Here is a 19,196-nt window from a genome sequence, read left to right as displayed (position 1 = left end):
GTCAGCAGGACCAGCCAGCATAGCCAGCAACACTCCCTCATAGGGTGGATGAAACTATCAAGTGTATGTGCCTTTTCTGCTATATTGATCCACAGCCCCAGTTCAGCTGTTGCCACAGGAAGGGTTGCATTCTTGTCTTAATATCCTTTCCAACTTTGCTTATTGCCCAAAGCATACTACCACTCTTCCATAATTTCCTCTGTGGCATCTCCCCTGCCCCACTTCTTAGGTAATTGAAGGATAGTTTATGTGCAGTTGTTTATCATGGCCACTACTCTCATACCTCCTTTTCCTGTAGTGGAAGGTGTTTTTGTCTCTGTTATATGCATGTGTGTGTGTACATAGGTTATCTGCACAAGACTAAATTGAAAAAAATTATACAGGACAAGATACTACAATGTCAATATTATAGTATCACAGTGTGGATGAATGCTGTCAGGGTTTCTTAGTGTGTGTTCATATGGTAGTGTTCAATATAAGTGAAAAAACCCAGGTATTCTGTTTCTAAAATCAATTTGTTGGTCTTATTACTTTACACATTAGTGGGGGCATAGTTCAAATCAAACCTACAGTTTCATGGAATTATTGCTCCTACAGGACATTTATACTTACTGACAATAGAGGGTTTTAAACATGTTGTGCAAAAGCTGATGTGAAAAATAAGATTAGCAACTGTACAAATACATAAATCTAATTCATAGCTGATCCAGATGAGTAAACATGCTGAACAAAAGTAAACAGTCACAAAGTATTCCAGACAGTGTTCAGGTTCAGTATGTTAGGGTTCAAAGCGTTAAAGCACTGAGTCTTATAGTTTATGTAAGAAACAATGTAATGAAAAGTTGTGCATATTTTCAGCTCCTAGATGTTCTGAATGTGCCTCTCATTCTCATTTACAGTATGGCAATACTGAAGATAGACCTCTGGTTTATCTATTTTTTCAAATTATTATTGTTAAAAGTGATTGATATGATTAACTATACATTATAGATATGATAGTGTTTAGCCTGAAAACATGAAATTGTTCATCTACATAACACAAGTCATTTTATAAATGTGTTTTTGGTCAGAATTTACCAATATGTGTTTGCCAGTGGTCACAGATTTATAGATGAGTGAATATAGCATTAGCTGGAACCAAATTCAAATGAATCATTGTTAATAAGTGATGCAGGTACATCCAGAGATGTTGTGCTAACATCCCTATATAATGACTGTTAGGATTAGATTCATAAGTGGTATAAAAATGTGTCACCAACATTTTCTTCAACATGATAATTTAAAAGAATTAAATCCATGAAATTAGAGCATAGTTGCAGTGCAGTTGTCTCTAGGTGCCTTACTAAAGGGCTTTTTTCAGGGAATTTATAAAGGAAGGTAGGAACACTGGGCTTCTACACTGCCAGCCATATTGCTTATCTTATCTAACTATTAGGCTACAGCTTAGTTACCTCATATGTGATTATGTGTGTATCAATACAGACATTGACTTCTCTTCATTCTGCTTAGTCAAAATCTGCAAACTTCATCATAAACATCCATGTAGCGAGTTCAAAAAGAGTCCCAGGCTAAAACCTCATCTTCCATCTCCATCTTACTATCATTCATATCAATCATCTTCCTAATCCACTAATGTATCTGTCCATTATCACACCTGAGGAAGTACCTCCCAGTATATTCATATAGTCCTCCTCTGCTGTTTGTGTCCTCACCTTTCCAGGCTGCTCGTCTCCTCTACTCGACCGACAGTCATCCTATCGCTTACCATTGCACTGTATGTCAATGAGTGTGTCTAAGTGTGTGTGTGTTTGTGTGTGTGTGTGTGTGTGTGTGTATGTGTTACCATCAGCTGCAGGAAACCTGATCACAGCACTCATGCATCAAAGAGAGGAAGAGGGGGCAGTGGTGAGGAAGAGAAATGCAGCGTTGCAGTTCTTGTTTTCCCCTGTGATGGGGAGAGGACTGCTTGGGCTTTTCAAACGTCTGATGTGATTAGGTAACGTTAAAGCTGCTGTAGTCATACAGGAAAAGGCTGGATGCGATGGATAGAAGGCGTACTAGTGTTTTAGCTGGCACCGTCCACGTGCACAAGCTTGTGTTTATGTGTAGGAGGAAGATTTCGATATACATGGACATAAAGTTAAGATGATTCAGCTTATTTTGGCTCTTGTACAGTTTGGACAAAAAAGTGGTTTGAACACCTTTCAGGTTTCATCGATGCAGAAGCTTTATTCTCTTCCTGTTGTGGTGTTATAACAACACTGTGCAGTAGACCAGTCATTTCTGCCCAGGCTTCTGCAGAGCAGCAGCCACTAGTGAGCACACAAGGGGAGCTCACGACTAAGGCAACAGTAGCCTCTGAATCTTAGCATATAGCATTGCACACACCATTACATCATGTCCTCTATTTCACTATCTCTGTGTCCGTGTGTGTGTGTGTGTGTCTCTGTCGATTACGCTCCTTTTCCTTCTCCCGTCCACTGCCTCCTCTCCGTCGTTCTTGTTTTTTAAGGGTGTAGTAAATTAGAGCAAGGGCCAGGCTTTAGTGCTCTGTCTGAGTCCTCAGTCTCTGATGACACAGCATCCTCTTGTACAGAGCTGAGTGAGGAAGGGATGGGGTGGAGGGGGTTGAGTGTGCTTCCACTGCTCAGCCAGGTTGGTTAAAAGATGTAGGGTGGGGTAAGGAGTAGAAAGTGGGGTTTTGCAGCACAGCACACAGGTAGAGAAATAGGATGACGCATTTTTTCATATGACATAATTTGCAGGGAATTACTTTACCTACTTAGGTGAGATATTAATGGCAAAGTCCTCAGTGCAGTGAGCTCAAACAGACGTACATGAGTTCACTTTCAGGCTATTATGCTTAATGGATATTAAATTAAAGCTCCTCATGAGGTCTGTGCTGTTTTGTCACCAAGTGTCAAATTATCACAGTGAACAATGTGACAGCTGACGTATTTTTGCTCCTAAAAATTGAATCGAGATGCACTTTGTCAATACTCCCTACAAAATGGGCTCCATTTCAACTAATTTCCAAAGCATACTTTCCTATTTCTATGAAGAGGCCTTTGAATCCAAACATTTTTTAAAAACGTTCGTGAAGGACATTTAGAGCTGTAACTAAAGATTATTTTCATTATTTCTATTAATTGATTCCTTTTTTAGTATGGAATATGAAATGGTGATTAATGCCCATCACAGGTTCCCAGATCCCAAGGTGACACCTTGAAATTGCTCGTTTAGTCTTTCCAACAAACTAAAACTTAGGTATTTTTAATTTATAGTCATAAAAGGGAAAATATGCAAATTCACTCATTTGAGAAGCTGGATGCAGTAGATTAAAAAAAAAGGCCAAATCTATAGTCTGTTTTGTGAAGTAGATCAGCCGGTGTCGTACTGTGATGATTAAGAGAAGTACAACACCCCTTCCCCATGATTTTGTCTCTATTGTATCCATGCTTAGATCTCACTCAGCCGTCCCTCTCTTTCTCTGCCCCCCACCCCCATCTCATTCTCAGTTTCTCTCTCTCTGCTGCATGCCTTCCCTTTCCTCCTCCTCCTCCTCCTCCTCCTCCTCCTCCTCCTCCTCCTCCTCCTCCTCCTCCTCCTCCTCCTCCTCCTCCTCCTCCGTCTACCCATCCATCTCAGGTTTGGCTCTCTCCCCTCTGCAGCTCTCGGGCTTTCTTTTCTGCATCACTCCCCCTCCACCCCCCCACCCCTTCATCTCTCTCTCTCTCTCTCTCTCTCTCTTTCTCTCTCTTTCTCTCTCTCTCTGTCTTCAGCTCTCTTTGCTGCTGTCCCATACCCCTGCAAGCCCCTCTACATATCCCTGCTCCACTATTCCTCCTCCTCACCCACACACACACACACACACACACACACACACACACACACACACACACACACACACACACACACACACACACACACACACACGCTGTCCTTGCAGCTGCAGTCTGCCTCCTAATTCTTGCATGTGTGCCTTTTTCTTTAACGCTCTGTTGAGAATTAGGAACATTTCACCTCACCAGCTTTGCAGCAAATAAGGCTTATCCTTACAGTGAAGCTCGGTCTGCTGAATTGTATGTTTGCACATATTTGTAAGTATGTATGTATGGTATACACTCAAATATGCAATTAAATGGACAGATATGTAGATGAGAATGTTTAGTCGTGCATTACAGGCACTGTATTTGACATACACAGTGTTTTATGAGGCATAGTGCCTGTCCGCTGCCATAGTCGCTCAGTGTGACACCCTGTGATGAGATGCAATTCATCCTCAGTTCACCAAGCATAGTAGTGCATTACATGGTTGATATGTTTAGTGAAAAACAAAGCAAAACCTGCAGTTCAATGATGTGGGATTCAGTGTCTGTCAACAAACTACACAGAGTTTCAGTAAGTTTGTCTGGTAAATTAGGAACAGCAGAGTAATCGTGCTGCTTACCTAGATGACATGTTGGAGTCTTCAGTTAATCTAAGGTGCAATAAGCGCCTATTACCTGACCACACAGTTTTGCTTATATTCTGAAATTGAAATACGTCCTCTACTAAAGTTGCAATTATGTGTGTTGATGTTGACATTTTGGCATTATATCATATTATTTATAGATCAAATCATTGACTTGTGTTTATATAGTTTATCTGTAAAAATAGCAAATGACAGTGGAGCTTTTAGTGAATAAAACATTTATTCTGTATTTTATAAGCTTTGGTGGTTGATTGATTATACATTAATGTGGCTGCCGATCAATTAAGGAAATTACCTGTCCTTTGCAACCCTTGTTGTAGCTCTGCCAATTTGCCAAGTTTGCGTCAACAGCACATTTTTCTGTCTCCAAGTCGACCCAATTCATTGAGTAACGGAAGCCTTTTTTGGAGTTCATTTGTGAATCCTTACAAAAACGTCAACTCAGTAAGGACAAAGCAGAGATGTTCTATATGTGAGATTGTCTACAACAAATCTACTGGATTTATCCACGATTGCATGGGGGACATTGGTATGCTTGCAGGGTGTCTGTAGCTGCTAATGAGATATTGCTAATTTTACAGCCTCTCCTTCCATCTACATGCTGTATTTGCTTGGTCAGCAAACGCTTGGTTTGACCTCAGAGAGAAAGATTTACCCTTTGGACAAGACTGTAGATCATGTGTGTTGATGAAGTAGAGATAATTATTTTCACCTTGTGACAGGAAGAATAGTGAGAGGATATTTCAAGTAGTGCAGATGCTCCATAAGCGAAAAAGGCAAAGAGAGAAAGGGGAGAGAGAGAGGAGTCTTCTGATGCAGAGAATACATCTTGTCTTTTCCCAGACTGCAGACGCTATTTTTAATTTAATTTAATTTGAGGACACCACTAGTCTCAGGACATTTCTGGCCGCCTCACCATCTCTTTCTAGTGTTTCCCGTGGTGTAAGCCACGTGTGTGTGGTTCACACCACGGGTGTGTCCACAAGTAAGTTATCATTTGTGAGTGCAGTGATTATTATATGCCTGAAAGTAAACTAGTTGGGTTTAGGATCTGCTGTGGTTTAATGCATCTTGAACACCAACACCTTGAATTCAAATTGAAATAAATTGTTTGTGATCATGGATTGACATCTTCATTGTTCTGGTCACACATACACATGTTTTCAGTAAATACTGTCAGTCATCATGGTCAGTGGTGTCATAAATACACATAAGTGAATGTGGTAAAGGAGGTAAAAAAAAAACCAACAACAACATTGCACATTATCAGTGAACCAACTCTAAACTATGATGCATTGAAGTATAAAAGAAAACTGGAAGCATTGGCTTTGGTTATAAGCTAGCTGTAAATATAGTGTCCCAGTAGTCTGTTTGTTTGTAAATAATGCCCATACATCTCACTCTGACCCCACATTGTCTTTGTTCAAAAACATCTACAAGCACACACAGGTGTGACTGTGCACACACAAACACACACTCAGTCGAACACAGAGGAGGCTGCTGCCTCACCCCAGTGCCCAGCCCCACTTGGCCCACTGCTGTTTATGGGTGGGGAGTGGTTGTTGAGAGCCTAGAGTCAGCAGATCTGCCCCTGATCGATGACAGCATTTGCGGCTCTCTTCCAGTAAGAGCTTTAAACCTGGGGAGAAGAGAGTCATTTGGCCACAGTGAGGGGAGAGCTTCACATGCGCCTGTCTGCTGCTCCTGTCATGCTGAAAGCTCCCCAGGACTGAGGCTCTGTCTGATGCAAGCAGGGCAGAGGTGTTGACTGTACTTCTAGCTCTCAGGTGACACAGAGGGAGTGATGTCACAAGAGTAAAACACAGTCTCACTCCCTCTGACTGAATGCCCTTTTCTACACCTTTTAACTATAATGTTTTTATTCTGTGTGCTATGTATAGCTCACTGTTAAAGTGACAAACGGGTTAAGTGACAACATTGTGAGACTCCTATCAAAATGCCACGTTCAAAATGAGTTCAGTATCACCTGTTTTGCGAGAACTAGCCCTGTAGTTGCAGGGGAAACCAATGCAGCAGTGCCTCGTGACTCAGAGGTAAACTCAGGACTCACATCAGCTAATCAGCAGTCATGACTACAGTCATCTCCTCCTTTAAAAAAAAAAAAATGAGATAGAGCAAAGGTTTGTAAACCATATACTGAATAATATGTGGCATATATTTTCTGCAGATGATCTAATTGTCTTCTCTTTCTCTCTCTCTCTCTCTCTCTCTCTCTCTCTCTCTCTCTCTCTCTCTCTCTCTCTCTCTCTCCACAGACATTTATTGTTATTAACAAAGGGAAAACAATCTTCCGCTTCAGTGCCACGCCCTCCTTGTACATCTTAAGCCCTTTTAATTTACTTAGGCGAATAGCTATTAAGATTTTGATACATTCATATCCTTTCAAGTGAAGAGATTAATTTTCTACGCTTTACAGTGGATGAAAACAAACGTTGCAGTATTGTATGTGGTTTGTTTGTTCTGCTTGTGTGACAAATGGTCAGTTAAAAGTAAGTGAACTTGAAATGCACTGTAAGCACTAAATCACTGTCTTCTTCCTACTCTGCCCTCTTTGAGCTTTTCTTCAATACTAAAGCTTTATTTCAGTTGTTGTTTGAGTGTATGGAGTGTTATGACTAGTACTGTTCAAACTTTCCTTAACATCCGTCTCCTCACGTTATTCAGCATGATCATCATGTGTACGATTTTGACCAACTGTATATTCATGACATTTAGTGACCCCCCAGAGTGGTCCAAACAAGTAGAGTAAGTACACGTCTTTACTTCTTCTCACAAATCCATGTTATCCATGTTTATTGTATCTGTCACCATTTACTGTCTTCTCTCTCTTTTTTTTTTCAAGGTACACTTTCACAGGTATCTACACATTTGAATCACTCACAAAAATTGTTGCCCGAGGTTTCGCTATAGATGGGTTCACATTTCTCAGAGACCCATGGAACTGGCTGGATTTCATGGTCATCTCAATGGCGTAAGTATTTTAACTCGTAATTATTAATAAGAAGAGCAATGAAAAATGAAAAGAGTTTCATAAAAAACTGTGGTCAAACGTAAAAAAGGGGCAAGCACAGCAATTAGAGCAAGAACTCAAACAGGGAATTTCAACATAACTGATCAAAATATCTTAATACTTTAGTATTTTAGTAGTTATATGGATAGAATCCTTTTGAAGAGATTTATTTAAGCTATACAAGTTTGTAAATCCCAAATGGCAACAGACATTTCTCAGTGCAGAGAGTCTGGCTTCTCAAACACAGGTGTAACTGATCACATTAATATCGCCGCACCTTGTGTAGGTTTGCTTGTATCTACTATTTATGTGACTATGACTGTTTATTGTAATTTCTATTGATATTTTTAAACATAAATTAAAATATATATTTTTTATGCTGGTAAGTGGATGGATTACTGCTGGACTAGATTTGGTTATGTTTTAATATGCAATGACAATAAAGCATCTATCTATCTACATTACTGACCTGACACTTAACATTTCACAGAACAAAACACAATATATCTCAAATTAAAAACATTAAATAATTGATGAAATAATGTCAGTTTTGTTTAATTTCTATTTCACTGTAAATTGTATGAATATTACCACTTCTAAAGCACAGATATTTGTCCAGGTATGCACACATAAATAAAATAAAGTCAGACTTGCATTCACAAATATTATTTTATATTTTGGTCCCTAAACAAGGTAATTTTGGAAGTCATGTGATGCTAAAGTGACTTCCTATTTACACAGTTGTTACTTATTGGATGGCACTGCAGACGTTTCCTAGCAATTGATTTCCACATTACTGTAAAGTCTTGCTAAGTCTATGTTTGATCGGTGCAGCCTGATAGTAATTAATAGTAATTAATAGTAATAGTGATTATTCACTAAGAATTTAAAAATTTTAAACACAAAGTTGTGGATTTTCGATTAGCTGGTGAAGCCCAGCCCTGGTGCTATGCACACTGTCTCACTGATGTGACTAATGAGATACATCATTAAAGTTATTGGTGACACCTGTGCTTTCTTAACGAGCCAAAATGTCTGCTGTGAGAAAGGGTTGAGGCTCATTCCCCACGCCCTATAGAACAGACACTCAGTATTTTACTCTATAGTGAGCAGTACATTTACATTTGATACTCATGAATTATGATTCATTGACATTTTATGTCAGCACTGACTGTAGAATCACACAATGAGGCACTTTATAATGAATACATTTAGATGCAAAATGTGGACACTCAAATAAAATGGCGGAGGTTAAATATAGTGAATTCAGTCATTTTATTTTTGGTGCAAAAACATTTGTTATCAGATTATGCTAATTTATGATTAACTAACATGTGCCATCATGGTGTGTGTCTTTGTTTTAACCTTTTAAGAACAAACTGCTCTTTTGTAGTCTGCTGGAGTGGTTTTAAAATTGAACAGCACACTGGTTTAATTTAAATCATAATGGATAACAACAGAACTCCTCCATCTAAAAGCTGCTGTGGGCAACTTTGGAGAAATGAAAATAATCTGAAAGAACAAAATCTCCACAAACCTGAAAAACTAATTTTTTATCAACACAGCCATTGCAGCAACACACATTATGGTCAAATACCATGGTTTTTTTTTTTAGCAGCCTTTATAAATGTAATACTTTTCATGCATGGCACAACTTTGTGAGCTCAGCCTAGTTAGTAGTTACTTATAAACTCATTACTCCCAAAACTTTTGTTACATATAGCCTCCACAGTTGCAAAGCTGTAGCTACGTCATGTTCCTCATCGTAATTGATTTCAGTGCCAGTATTTTGTTTCAAGTCACCTCTTCAGTGGATATGGATTTGTTTCCCTCCTGCTGTTTGCAGACTTGTAAATAGTAGACTCACACAGAGTTATCCTGATTGGTTATTAAACTTTTGAGGTCTGATTGTGTTATTCCCACTCAGAGCCCTGATTTGAATAATCTATGTATGGAGGATCTTATAAAAATTGTTCTAAATATTGAAAAAAACAACAACTTGTAAGGACAATTGCCTACAGCACCTTCAGTCTACATCAGTCCATCATACCACATTGAAAATGCTTTTTAAAATATCATGTAACCATATATTCTTTCTTTCCAATGTTTGGGATGGCTGCTGAGTAACTGTATCTGATCCACCTTGCAGGTATATAACAGAGTTTGTAAACCTAGGCAATGTGTCAGCTCTGCGTACGTTCAGGGTTCTGAGGGCTTTGAAAACAATTTCAGTTATCCCAGGTAAGAGAGTCCAGGTGTTTGTGTTTGTGGGTGGGCGAGTCACGGGGTTGATGTTAGGTGTGGTTTTGTTTCAGTCCCTATCCTCTCCTCTTCCTCCTTCGTTCTCTTCCTACTGGTCGGACAGGCGTGCTCTCTCTCACCGTGGTGTCCCCCGCTGATCTTCGATGGTGGTGCTGGTGTCGTGCTCTTGCGCGTACATGCGTGCGTGTGTGTGTTGTTATCGTGTGTGTTGTGTGTCATGGGGTTCTGTTCTGTGTGTCATCCTACCTTGTTACAGATATATAACAGAATTTGTGGACCTTGGGAATGTCTCGGCGCTGAGAACGTTCAGGGTTCTCCGAGCATTGAAAACTATTTCTGTCATTCCAGGTGAGACTCCCATTTAAACACTAAGGCTGAGCTTACTTTATCTATTAGCCGTCTATATTTCTGTTTCTTTGACATTTTATTTTATTTTTTAAAAGAGGATGTTTTAGAATATATACATTATTTTGTTTTATTTTTGTTTGATGACTCAATCAAAAATGGTAGCAATACATTTTTGATAGGCTTAGCAGTCTACTGGCAGTCTTGTGGGGTCACATGTCCTATATGGACACCTGGAGTAATGCAGCACTTGGTGGTACGCAACAGCTATCTGTCTGTACAAGTTTCTAATACAACGTGATAATATAGTGGAAGAGTTTAGATATTATTTCCAATGAGTGAAATGTTTAAATTAACAAACTCATTAGGGATAAAACATGATCTTCTCCTCTTTTGACCCACATTTTCTCAGTCTATGACACTGCCTCCCATTTTTCTAAAGATGATATAATTCTATAAGACTGCCAAGCCTAATTTGACAACACATCAACGCTGCATGAAGCTTTGAGACACATGCATTTACAAGTTTGGCTTCAAGGGGCTTTTATTTGGATTTTGCTTTCTGTTCTTTCATTTGAGAGTTATGTAGTAGGCTTCTGATTGCTTTTTTCTTTTCTTTTTTTCTTTTTTTTTTGAAGATCTTTATCCATCCTGGGAGTCTAAGGGAGACACATAAAAAATGAATAAATATCATAAGTTACAAAAGAAAACTGTGCATATATCTCAGGGAACATACTATGACATACGTTTACATTTGCTTATATATTAACGGTTTTGTAAACAATTAAATTCAAAAACTTTGAGATTATTTTAGCTCATCCTTACACATGCACACATGCTGCACATGTACACACACAGTACAATAGTCTCAGCCCCCAGTTTATAGTGCTCAGGCCTGAGGGCTCGCCCAGCTCTGCATGAGTGTGAGAAAGGGGTGCCTGGGATGGGAACGGTTCTTCAGTGAAAGCAAGGTCACCATCACGGTTTACAGACAGGTGATGCTGACACAGAGTCAATTTCTTCAGCCTTGGCGTTTAAATGACCTGCATGCCACCTCTCATTGCCCGCCCACCACCTCCCCCAGGCCACCGACTCTTCCTCGCCTGTCCTCTCTTTCTCCTATTCACTTCCTGCTTCCTTGACTGGGCCCTGTTATGTGCGCCGTTTGCTGTGTGTGGTGCTGCTGTTTTCAGCTGGTATAATCATTCACTGCCGATAGTCAGGGACGTTCCCTTTAGACGGACACAATGAGTGAAGGGAAGCAAAATCCCATGATACAATTTCTATTCCTCAGATCCTAAATCTAGGTGTGGTGCTATCTGCACTTAGTAGGTGGAAAAAGCTTCAAACAAATATGCTAAAACACATGTCTATACAACTATTTACTCACAGAGGGAATTTAATATGAATATGAAAATGTGTCTCTCTGATGGGAACATCCCATACAGCTGCAGTTTTATGGTGTGATGTGTTTTAAGAAAAAAAACAAAAACAACAAATAAACATGACCTCTATCTATATCTGTGGTACACCTTGAATGCACCACCTAAATCATAGTGGAATCAGTCTGCTGTTATTACACACTATACTGTCTTGTCTTTCATCTTAATGAAAGTATCTCAACATATCTTTCATAATCATATAGCTAACAACCTGCATTCAACCCCACAATAAGTGTCCATTCTATGTTGATGCAAAATCTCATGTTAGTCTTTCAAACCACGAAACATTTTTGCTTTATGCAGCTTTGTCTATGTCCTTACCTTTACAGTTTATGGTGGTTAAGAGAAACTTCCTGTGAAAAAGTACTGACAAGTGTGATGGTGCATGAAAGCATTGTCATCTATGATTAGCACATAATACTAAAAATAGTGAAGTGGTCCTTTAAAAGGAGGTACAGTAAGCGAGAAAAGAGCAGTATGTTCGGCAAAGCTTGTTAAGAGTAGAACAGTGAGATTCATTTTGTATGTTCTTAAAGCTGCCAGTATTTTAAACATCTACTATTTATCTTATTCAATTCAGTAATAATGATTAATGTGCTTTTTAAATGACTTTTACTTTTTTCACATGTGGGATTCTTGACTTGCTAATGGCAAAAACTATAAATCTATATTGATATAATAGATATGATGTAAAATTGTGTCACATTTATTATAAAAAAGACAGAAGACACCCAATTTCATGGTATGGGATAATTCTCCTTATTTGAAATAAATATTATTTATAACAAGTAAAAGTAGCCTGAACTCTATCCAAGTGAGCGGGAAAAGAAATGATGGAAGTCAACTGTGATTAAAAAAGCATAGTACAGGATACAGGGTTTCTCTTCCCTGGAGACATGAAGATACAGGACAACATGATCCTCTACTTATGAGCTGCAGAGTCATACCTGCAGATAGTGACTAGAGATATTAAGCCCCCAGTCCAACACACACAGACTACACTTTTTTATTACCGTATGGGACCGCTTGTAGCATTATTGCATTGTGCTTACATTATTTATGTTTGGATATCAGTGAATTCCTTTTTCTACACCAGATATATTTTACACCCAAACTGGATTCTCAGCTGTCTTCTCTGAACTCTCTGCTGTAGGATTTACTCAGTCTACTGTTATGGAGCAACTGCTTTAGCAATGAACGTTTTACATTTAAATGATAATATGATGATCTTATTGCATTTATACATGATTTAAAGCCCTCAGATATCTTTCCTTCAGTCCGTGCAACCCACCAGCAAAGCTAGAGAAGGGAGAGTTACAGTTCATTTAACAGTTGACAATAAGCATACACTGCACCAACTCATGTGTTGGTTGTTATTCAAATTATTTTATATTTATTTGTTGCATATTAACAAAGGCACCAATATTTGTCACAAGCCACTATCTTTAAAAAAGAAGAAGAAGAATCCCCTTATTTCCAAGTGATTCATGTGCTGTTGAGGTATTAAAATGGTTAGAAAACAGCAGAATAACTAATTGAAAAGACAACAACCTGAACTATAGATTTGTATCAACTCAGGAAAGACGATTACAACAAGAAGCACCATATGAACACCGGTTATACTCAAGTGAAATACGCAAGACACTGAAAGTCAGTTTCTATTGTTGAGTCTTGGCAGAGCTGGGCGTAGGTGCATGAGAAATATTTCTGATGCCTGCCAAGTTTAGATTTATGTAAGAGCCTGCACAGCACAGGGTTAAATACAGGATTAGATATACTTTAGCAAACATAACTTCTTCCTTGTATGAATTGAATCAGATCTGAATCATAGATATGAAACCAAACTCAGCTTGTACACTCTTTCTGTACCAAAAGTTGCAATTATTTTTATTTGTGTCTATGTGTGTGTGTGTGTGTGTGTGCATTTGAATGTGTATGCTGGTGTGTATGTGAGTTTGCCTGTTTTCATGTATGTGCATTCGTACATGTTTGTGTGTGTGTGTGTGTGTGTGTGTGTGTGTGTGTGTGTGTGTGTGTGTGTGGGTGTGTGTTTTTTCTATGCTAATTGACAGGCTTGAAGACCATTGTGGGTGCTCTGATCCAGTCTGTGAAGAAGCTGTCGGATGTGATGATCCTGACCGTCTTCTGTCTCAGCGTCTTTGCTCTGATTGGGCTGCAGCTCTTTATGGGGAACCTGCGGCAGAAGTGTGTAGTCTGGCCAATCAACACGACAGAGCAGTTCCTGTCAAATGGCACCAGGGGCTTTGACTGGGACGAATACATCATGAATGACAGTGAGTGATTCCGTTGATGAAGCTAGTTGCACATGAATACATAAATGGGACATAACAGAAAGTGTGAGCATAATTATTTTTTCTTAGTATTGCTTTGTTTTTGAGAGATTTTACATTGTTCTACACCGCTGATCTACAAAATGAATAAAAACCTCAACCAATGTCACACAAATATCATAGCCCAGTGGCTAATGCAAGTGACTGTTCTGTTTGTTTTTTTCCCATAGCAAATTTTTACTTCTACCCTGGTCAGGTTGATGCTCTACTATGTGGAAACAGTTCTGATTCGGGGTAAGTTAGTGCTTCACTCACTAAATGCATGCCTCCATGTGTATGCTTTAAACGTTAAGTGCGGAACTCTTACATTATAAATGAACGTCCGTTACATTCAAGTCCTTGCCAAACGAGTTGACACAATGCTGATTAAAACTCTCTGTATTTCACAGTATACAGAGTTTTTAAATCTCATGTTGGGCGCAACATTAGTACACTGGCCATTTTCTTCTTCTAGATTTTCAGAATGTTATCAGACCAAATGGATGACATTCTGATACGGAAACAAGTCATTTCACTGGGGTTGTGTAAAGCTCAAAACAATTTATTCACCATTTTACAGCCAACAGTAGGTTATGGCCAGTGGTGTACTGGAACAAATGACTGATGGACCATCACAAATTATGTTTTTGGGCTGGTAGACTATCAACACATATCCGTTTTTAGCAGCCCTATCTGTGTGACTGTCATTCGGGGTGGACATGAGAGTGTGCTACATGCCTGTGTTAGCCAGTCACATCCGAGTGCCCCTGGAATGTGAGACAAAAGTCCCACAATTTTCTTTCACACAAATTGCCCAGACAATTTAGGTTGGGTTAATCAGGCCTCATAGCATGTGTTGTCACTGGGTCACCCCCTTGATCTATAGCCATCTAGATGCTAAGGAGCAGTCACAGAACAGCTAGGTCTCTGTAGCCTTCCTGCACCTTTATGATTAGCTGAGTGCCACTCTTGTGTGCTCAATGCACTTTGGTAACCTTCAGGACTCTGCCTCTCTGAACTGAGTTGTTGATTTAGGAGTTGTTCAGGAGGTACTCCATTGGTCATTGAGTAACGATGCTGAACAATATCTTGCCTTCAACATTGAAGAGGAAGATGTTCCTAAACTGCTTGATGGTGCTTTCATTCTCCCTTTTGGAATCCAGACATCCTTGACAAATCTCCATTGGTCAGTCTTCACTTTGGGGCATGCCATGTTAACTTCATCTGAAGATCTGATAAAGCAACATTGTTCTCCTTGAAAGGCCCAACTTTGTGCAAATGTCATCTGACGCAGTGCGAACAACAACCAGCGAAAACCAGTCATGCTCTTTTTGATTCCTGTAGAAACGGAAGCACAGAGGATGTTATTTCCTACTCCCTCTGCTATTTGAAATAACCTAAAAACAGAAGGGAGGAAAAGTTGATCGCTGTGGTCTCTGCTTTCTCTACTGTGTGTATTTCACATATTTAATGAGCTACTGCAACTGTTTAAAGAATGACAATGTGTGGGAAACAAATGCAGACATTGTTAGTTCATTAGTATGACGGCTACATCAGAAAACTGTGCAGTCGGAGCACAATATGTAAATTATATGCTTAGTGCAACACACACACACACAGACTTACAGACTCATTAGAGACCAGAGACTGCCAACTACTTTAAATCCATATGTTTGAACATACGTTAGATACATCAGTTTCTCTCTTAGCTGGTTGATTTTTGTATCACACAGTTTTTCTTTGAGGATTTTTTGTCACCTGCTGCTCCTTAATGCCAAACCTCTCAGCAACAATGTTGCCAGTGATGATTGGAGCTTCTGATGTGCATCTTCCTTTGTTATGGCTTCACAAGTCCCATCCATGTCATTATCAAACTGGAGCCACTCTCTCTCCTTGTCGGCTGCCGGCCACTTGACCCATCAATACCCATCAATCTACCTTGGTGTGTAGTTTATGGTGTGTGTAGGTTCTGAGGTAGTTGAACGTGATTGGTTGGCTGTTGCTTAGTGGGTTAGGTAGCTGACAGTAATAGCAACATGTTGGCTAGCTTGACATGGTGTTAGCTGGTTGTACACGGTCGCAAATAAAGTTGGAATAAAATATTTTGTACCTCTTTCCATGAAATGATTGTGACAATGTGATGTTTTCTTGATAGATAAAGTGTATATATTCTCAAAATTGTATTGATCAATCTCATTATACCTGGTCAAAGGTGATTACTGATGTGTATAAATAGAAAATATAAAGAGGAATGTGTCTGAAAACTAAATTATTCCAACTTTATGGGCGACTGTGTAGTTGCTGTTAGGTGGCAATATTGTTAGCAAAAGTGAATAAAACTTTCTGGGTAGTTGATAGGAGTCGATGTGTCGTCGACTCAACTCAATGAAACACTGTTCATTGAGAGGAACATTATTCAAGAAAAGTTTCTCATACCAGTTGGGATGTTAATGGTTGGTGGACATCTGAGCGGAGCATAGCATTCAGATGAAGTTGCCTATCAAGCCGGTTAGAACAGCCACTGTAGTTTAGCCTGAGCCGATACAATGTAGGTATGAGAAAGGGTGAAGCCACTAAGTATCTGCTCTTTGCTTGTTTGAGGGCAGGACTGAAAGGCAACTTAAAGGTAAGCCAGGTCATATTTAAAGAAAGGTGTAACCTGTCATGGGGCCAAGTAAATTTATGACATCACAGCTTTGATATGTCAATTGCTGCAGGTCAACATCATTTAACATGAGTACTGGGCTTTCATAGGAACACTTATCAAACTTTTGGCACATTTACTGTATATAGATAATTGGGAACCTTGGGGTGACTGGTTCTTTCTGCATCTCACCAGCTGTCAGCCCTGTACATTGCACCAACTTTATCAAATACATTATAGTAAAAAAACAACCTTTGAAATAAATGAGTAATTATTGAGGCCACCATTATTCAGGAACTAAATATTTTTAAGATAAATATTTTTTGCAGTACCCAAATGTTTTCATGCTAAAATGACACATTTCAGTCATGTATTAAATGACAGTTTTCAAATTTGTGTGCGTTTCTTTCAGTCGATGTCCAGAGGGCTTTACATGTATGAAAGCCGGAAGGAACCCCAACTATGGTTACACCAGCTTTGACAGTTTTGGATGGGCTTTCCTCACCCTCTTCCGCCTCATGACCCAAGACTTCTGGGAGAATCTCTACATGCTGGTAGAGCAGTGTTTTCCTTTTTTTCTGCATCCACTCCTTAGTGTTAAATTGAAACATAAATCTCAAGAGGAAGCAAAAGAGCAAGACTGCATATTTTATCACAGTATGATTGATAGATGCAGTCTTTGACCCTTCTTACACCTGTTTTAGAGACCCATATTAAAGCCTCCACAGTCTTCAGCAACTATCCAGAGAAGTAAAACACCCCCTAAGCAGTACTGATGATTTTGTCCTCTTGTCGTCATAAAAAATATAGACATCATCATCCTAATACCTGAATGAATCAGCAAAAGGTGCCTCTCAGCAGCTCTCCCCCTCAGTTCATTTGCCCTCTATATAAAGGGAAAATGAAGGACAGCTGATCATAAATACTATAGCTAGGAGTGTGTGACTAGCAACTAGATTATTTTTTTTAAATGCAGGTAGAAACACATTTCTCAATTATGAAATGCATTTGTGTTGAAGCAACTCTGCCTTATTTAGTTCTCTCACTTTATGTTGCTCTTATGGACACAAATACAAATACAAATGAAAAGACATAAAGTGCCCAGATATCTGTTAAATATTTATTTTATGCTCTTCCAGACATGCACTGCCACAGCAATACTAGATTCCAGAGCTGCACCAATAAATAAATTACAAAAATACCAAACTAGGTTTGAGTACTGACATGCGATTGACTGTAAAATGTCAAAGTCAGTATGGGACATTGGACACAATTTTTAAACTACCAACTTCAAAAATTCAGTATTGGTCGGACTTAAAATTCACTTCATTTGGCAAGTAGGCCACTCACTGTTTTAGTGTGTGTATGTTTTACTGGAGAAAGCCATGAACCGGATATATAAAAGCACTAGTATTGCTGACACAACAGAATAAGAACATACTGCAGAAAAAAACTCATGCATAATGCAATTCTTTTACTAAGACAAATTTTATTTACATCTTGTCGATTGAACTTCTGTTTAAAAACACAATCAGTGTTATCTCAGATCAGACTAAATCTCACATTTGTTCTTGTTCTGTCAGACTTTGCGCGCTGCAGGGAAGACCTACATGATCTTCTTTGTGCTAGTCATCTTTGTGGGCTCCTTCTACTTGGTGAATCTCATCTTGGCTGTGGTGGCCATGGCTTATGAGGAGCAGAACCAGGCCACTATTGAGGAGGCGGAGCAGAAAGAGGCTGAATTCAAAGCCATGCTGGAGCAGCTAAAGAGGCAGCAGGAGGAGACACAGGTCAGTCTCACTCCCTCTCTCTGACACACATGCCTTTACCCATTTGTCATAGTTTATGGTTATCATGTGTCTTTTTTTTCTTCCCAGGCTGCTGCCATGGCATCTGCAGGCACTGTGTCGGAGGCTGCTTTAGAGGATGAAGGAGGGGGGCACTTGTCCCGTAGCTCCTCTGAGGTCTCCAAGTTGAGCTCCAAGAGTGCCAAGGAGCGTCGCAACCGCAAGAAGAAATGGCGGCAGAAAGAGCAGGAGAAAGAGAAGGGAGACAGCGAGAAGGTTGTTAAGTCTGAGTCAGATGATGGCAGCAAGAAAAGCACCATTCGTTTCCCAGGAAGTCGGCTGGGGAGGAAGACATCGATCATGAACCAGGTAAAGTTAGCAAGACAAAATACAGAGTGAATGCTGAATGTTGTTTGACTTGGCATGTGCAAATACATGCACTGAATGATGCTTCTGGAAACATTATTAATGATATTCCTGGAATCATTGGGTGTGTCGGGTCTTTCAACATTATACATCCTCCTCCAGGTGATCCAGCTGAGGTTGATCAGGTCTTAGCTTGTGCCCAGATATTACCTATGTCCTCTCCATGGCTCTCCTCTCTTTAGCCACAGCTATCTTGAGCCTCTTCTGTCACTTCATTCATGCATTGCGTATGGCTCTCTCTTATTTTGTGTGCTGTATGCTGTGGCCAGAGATCGAGCTGCAAAGCCCCTGTATCCAACTTCAACAGGCAAACACAGTTGCTGTCCAGCTGCCTTGCCTGCCCTCACTGACCAGATCCCCATATACTTCATCCAAGCAGTCTTCACAAGGGACTGTCAGCTCCAGAAAGATCATTTGTGTGTTGGCTTTAGACCAAAAAACAATATCTCTCAGAG

At 39.6% G+C, this 19,196-nt stretch overlaps 1 protein-coding gene across 1 annotated transcript in view; it reads left to right on the top strand.

Moving 5' to 3' along the window:
- The window catches only part of scn8ab (sodium channel, voltage gated, type VIII, alpha subunit b), a 50,915-nt gene that overhangs the window by 10,150 nt on the left and 21,569 nt on the right, over positions 1-19,196 (top strand). Inside the window, exons 3-11 of the mRNA XM_062416436.1 lie at positions 6,751-6,869; positions 7,151-7,240; positions 7,338-7,466; positions 9,655-9,746; positions 13,627-13,848; positions 14,076-14,139; positions 16,941-17,082; positions 18,112-18,318; positions 18,406-18,684. Of these exons, the coding sequence (XP_062272420.1) occupies positions 6,751-6,869; positions 7,151-7,240; positions 7,338-7,466; positions 9,655-9,746; positions 13,627-13,848; positions 14,076-14,139; positions 16,941-17,082; positions 18,112-18,318; positions 18,406-18,684 (1,344 nt within the window). The remainder of the gene's footprint in view (positions 1-6,750; positions 6,870-7,150; positions 7,241-7,337; positions 7,467-9,654; positions 9,747-13,626; positions 13,849-14,075; positions 14,140-16,940; positions 17,083-18,111; positions 18,319-18,405; positions 18,685-19,196) is intronic.

The sequence above is a fragment of the Scomber scombrus genome, chromosome 3 (genome assembly GCF_963691925.1).
Source record: "Scomber scombrus chromosome 3, fScoSco1.1, whole genome shotgun sequence".
In the NCBI taxonomy this organism is placed as follows: Eukaryota; Metazoa; Chordata; class Actinopteri; order Scombriformes; family Scombridae; genus Scomber; species Scomber scombrus.
This window is presented reverse-complemented; position numbering and strand designations above follow the sequence as displayed.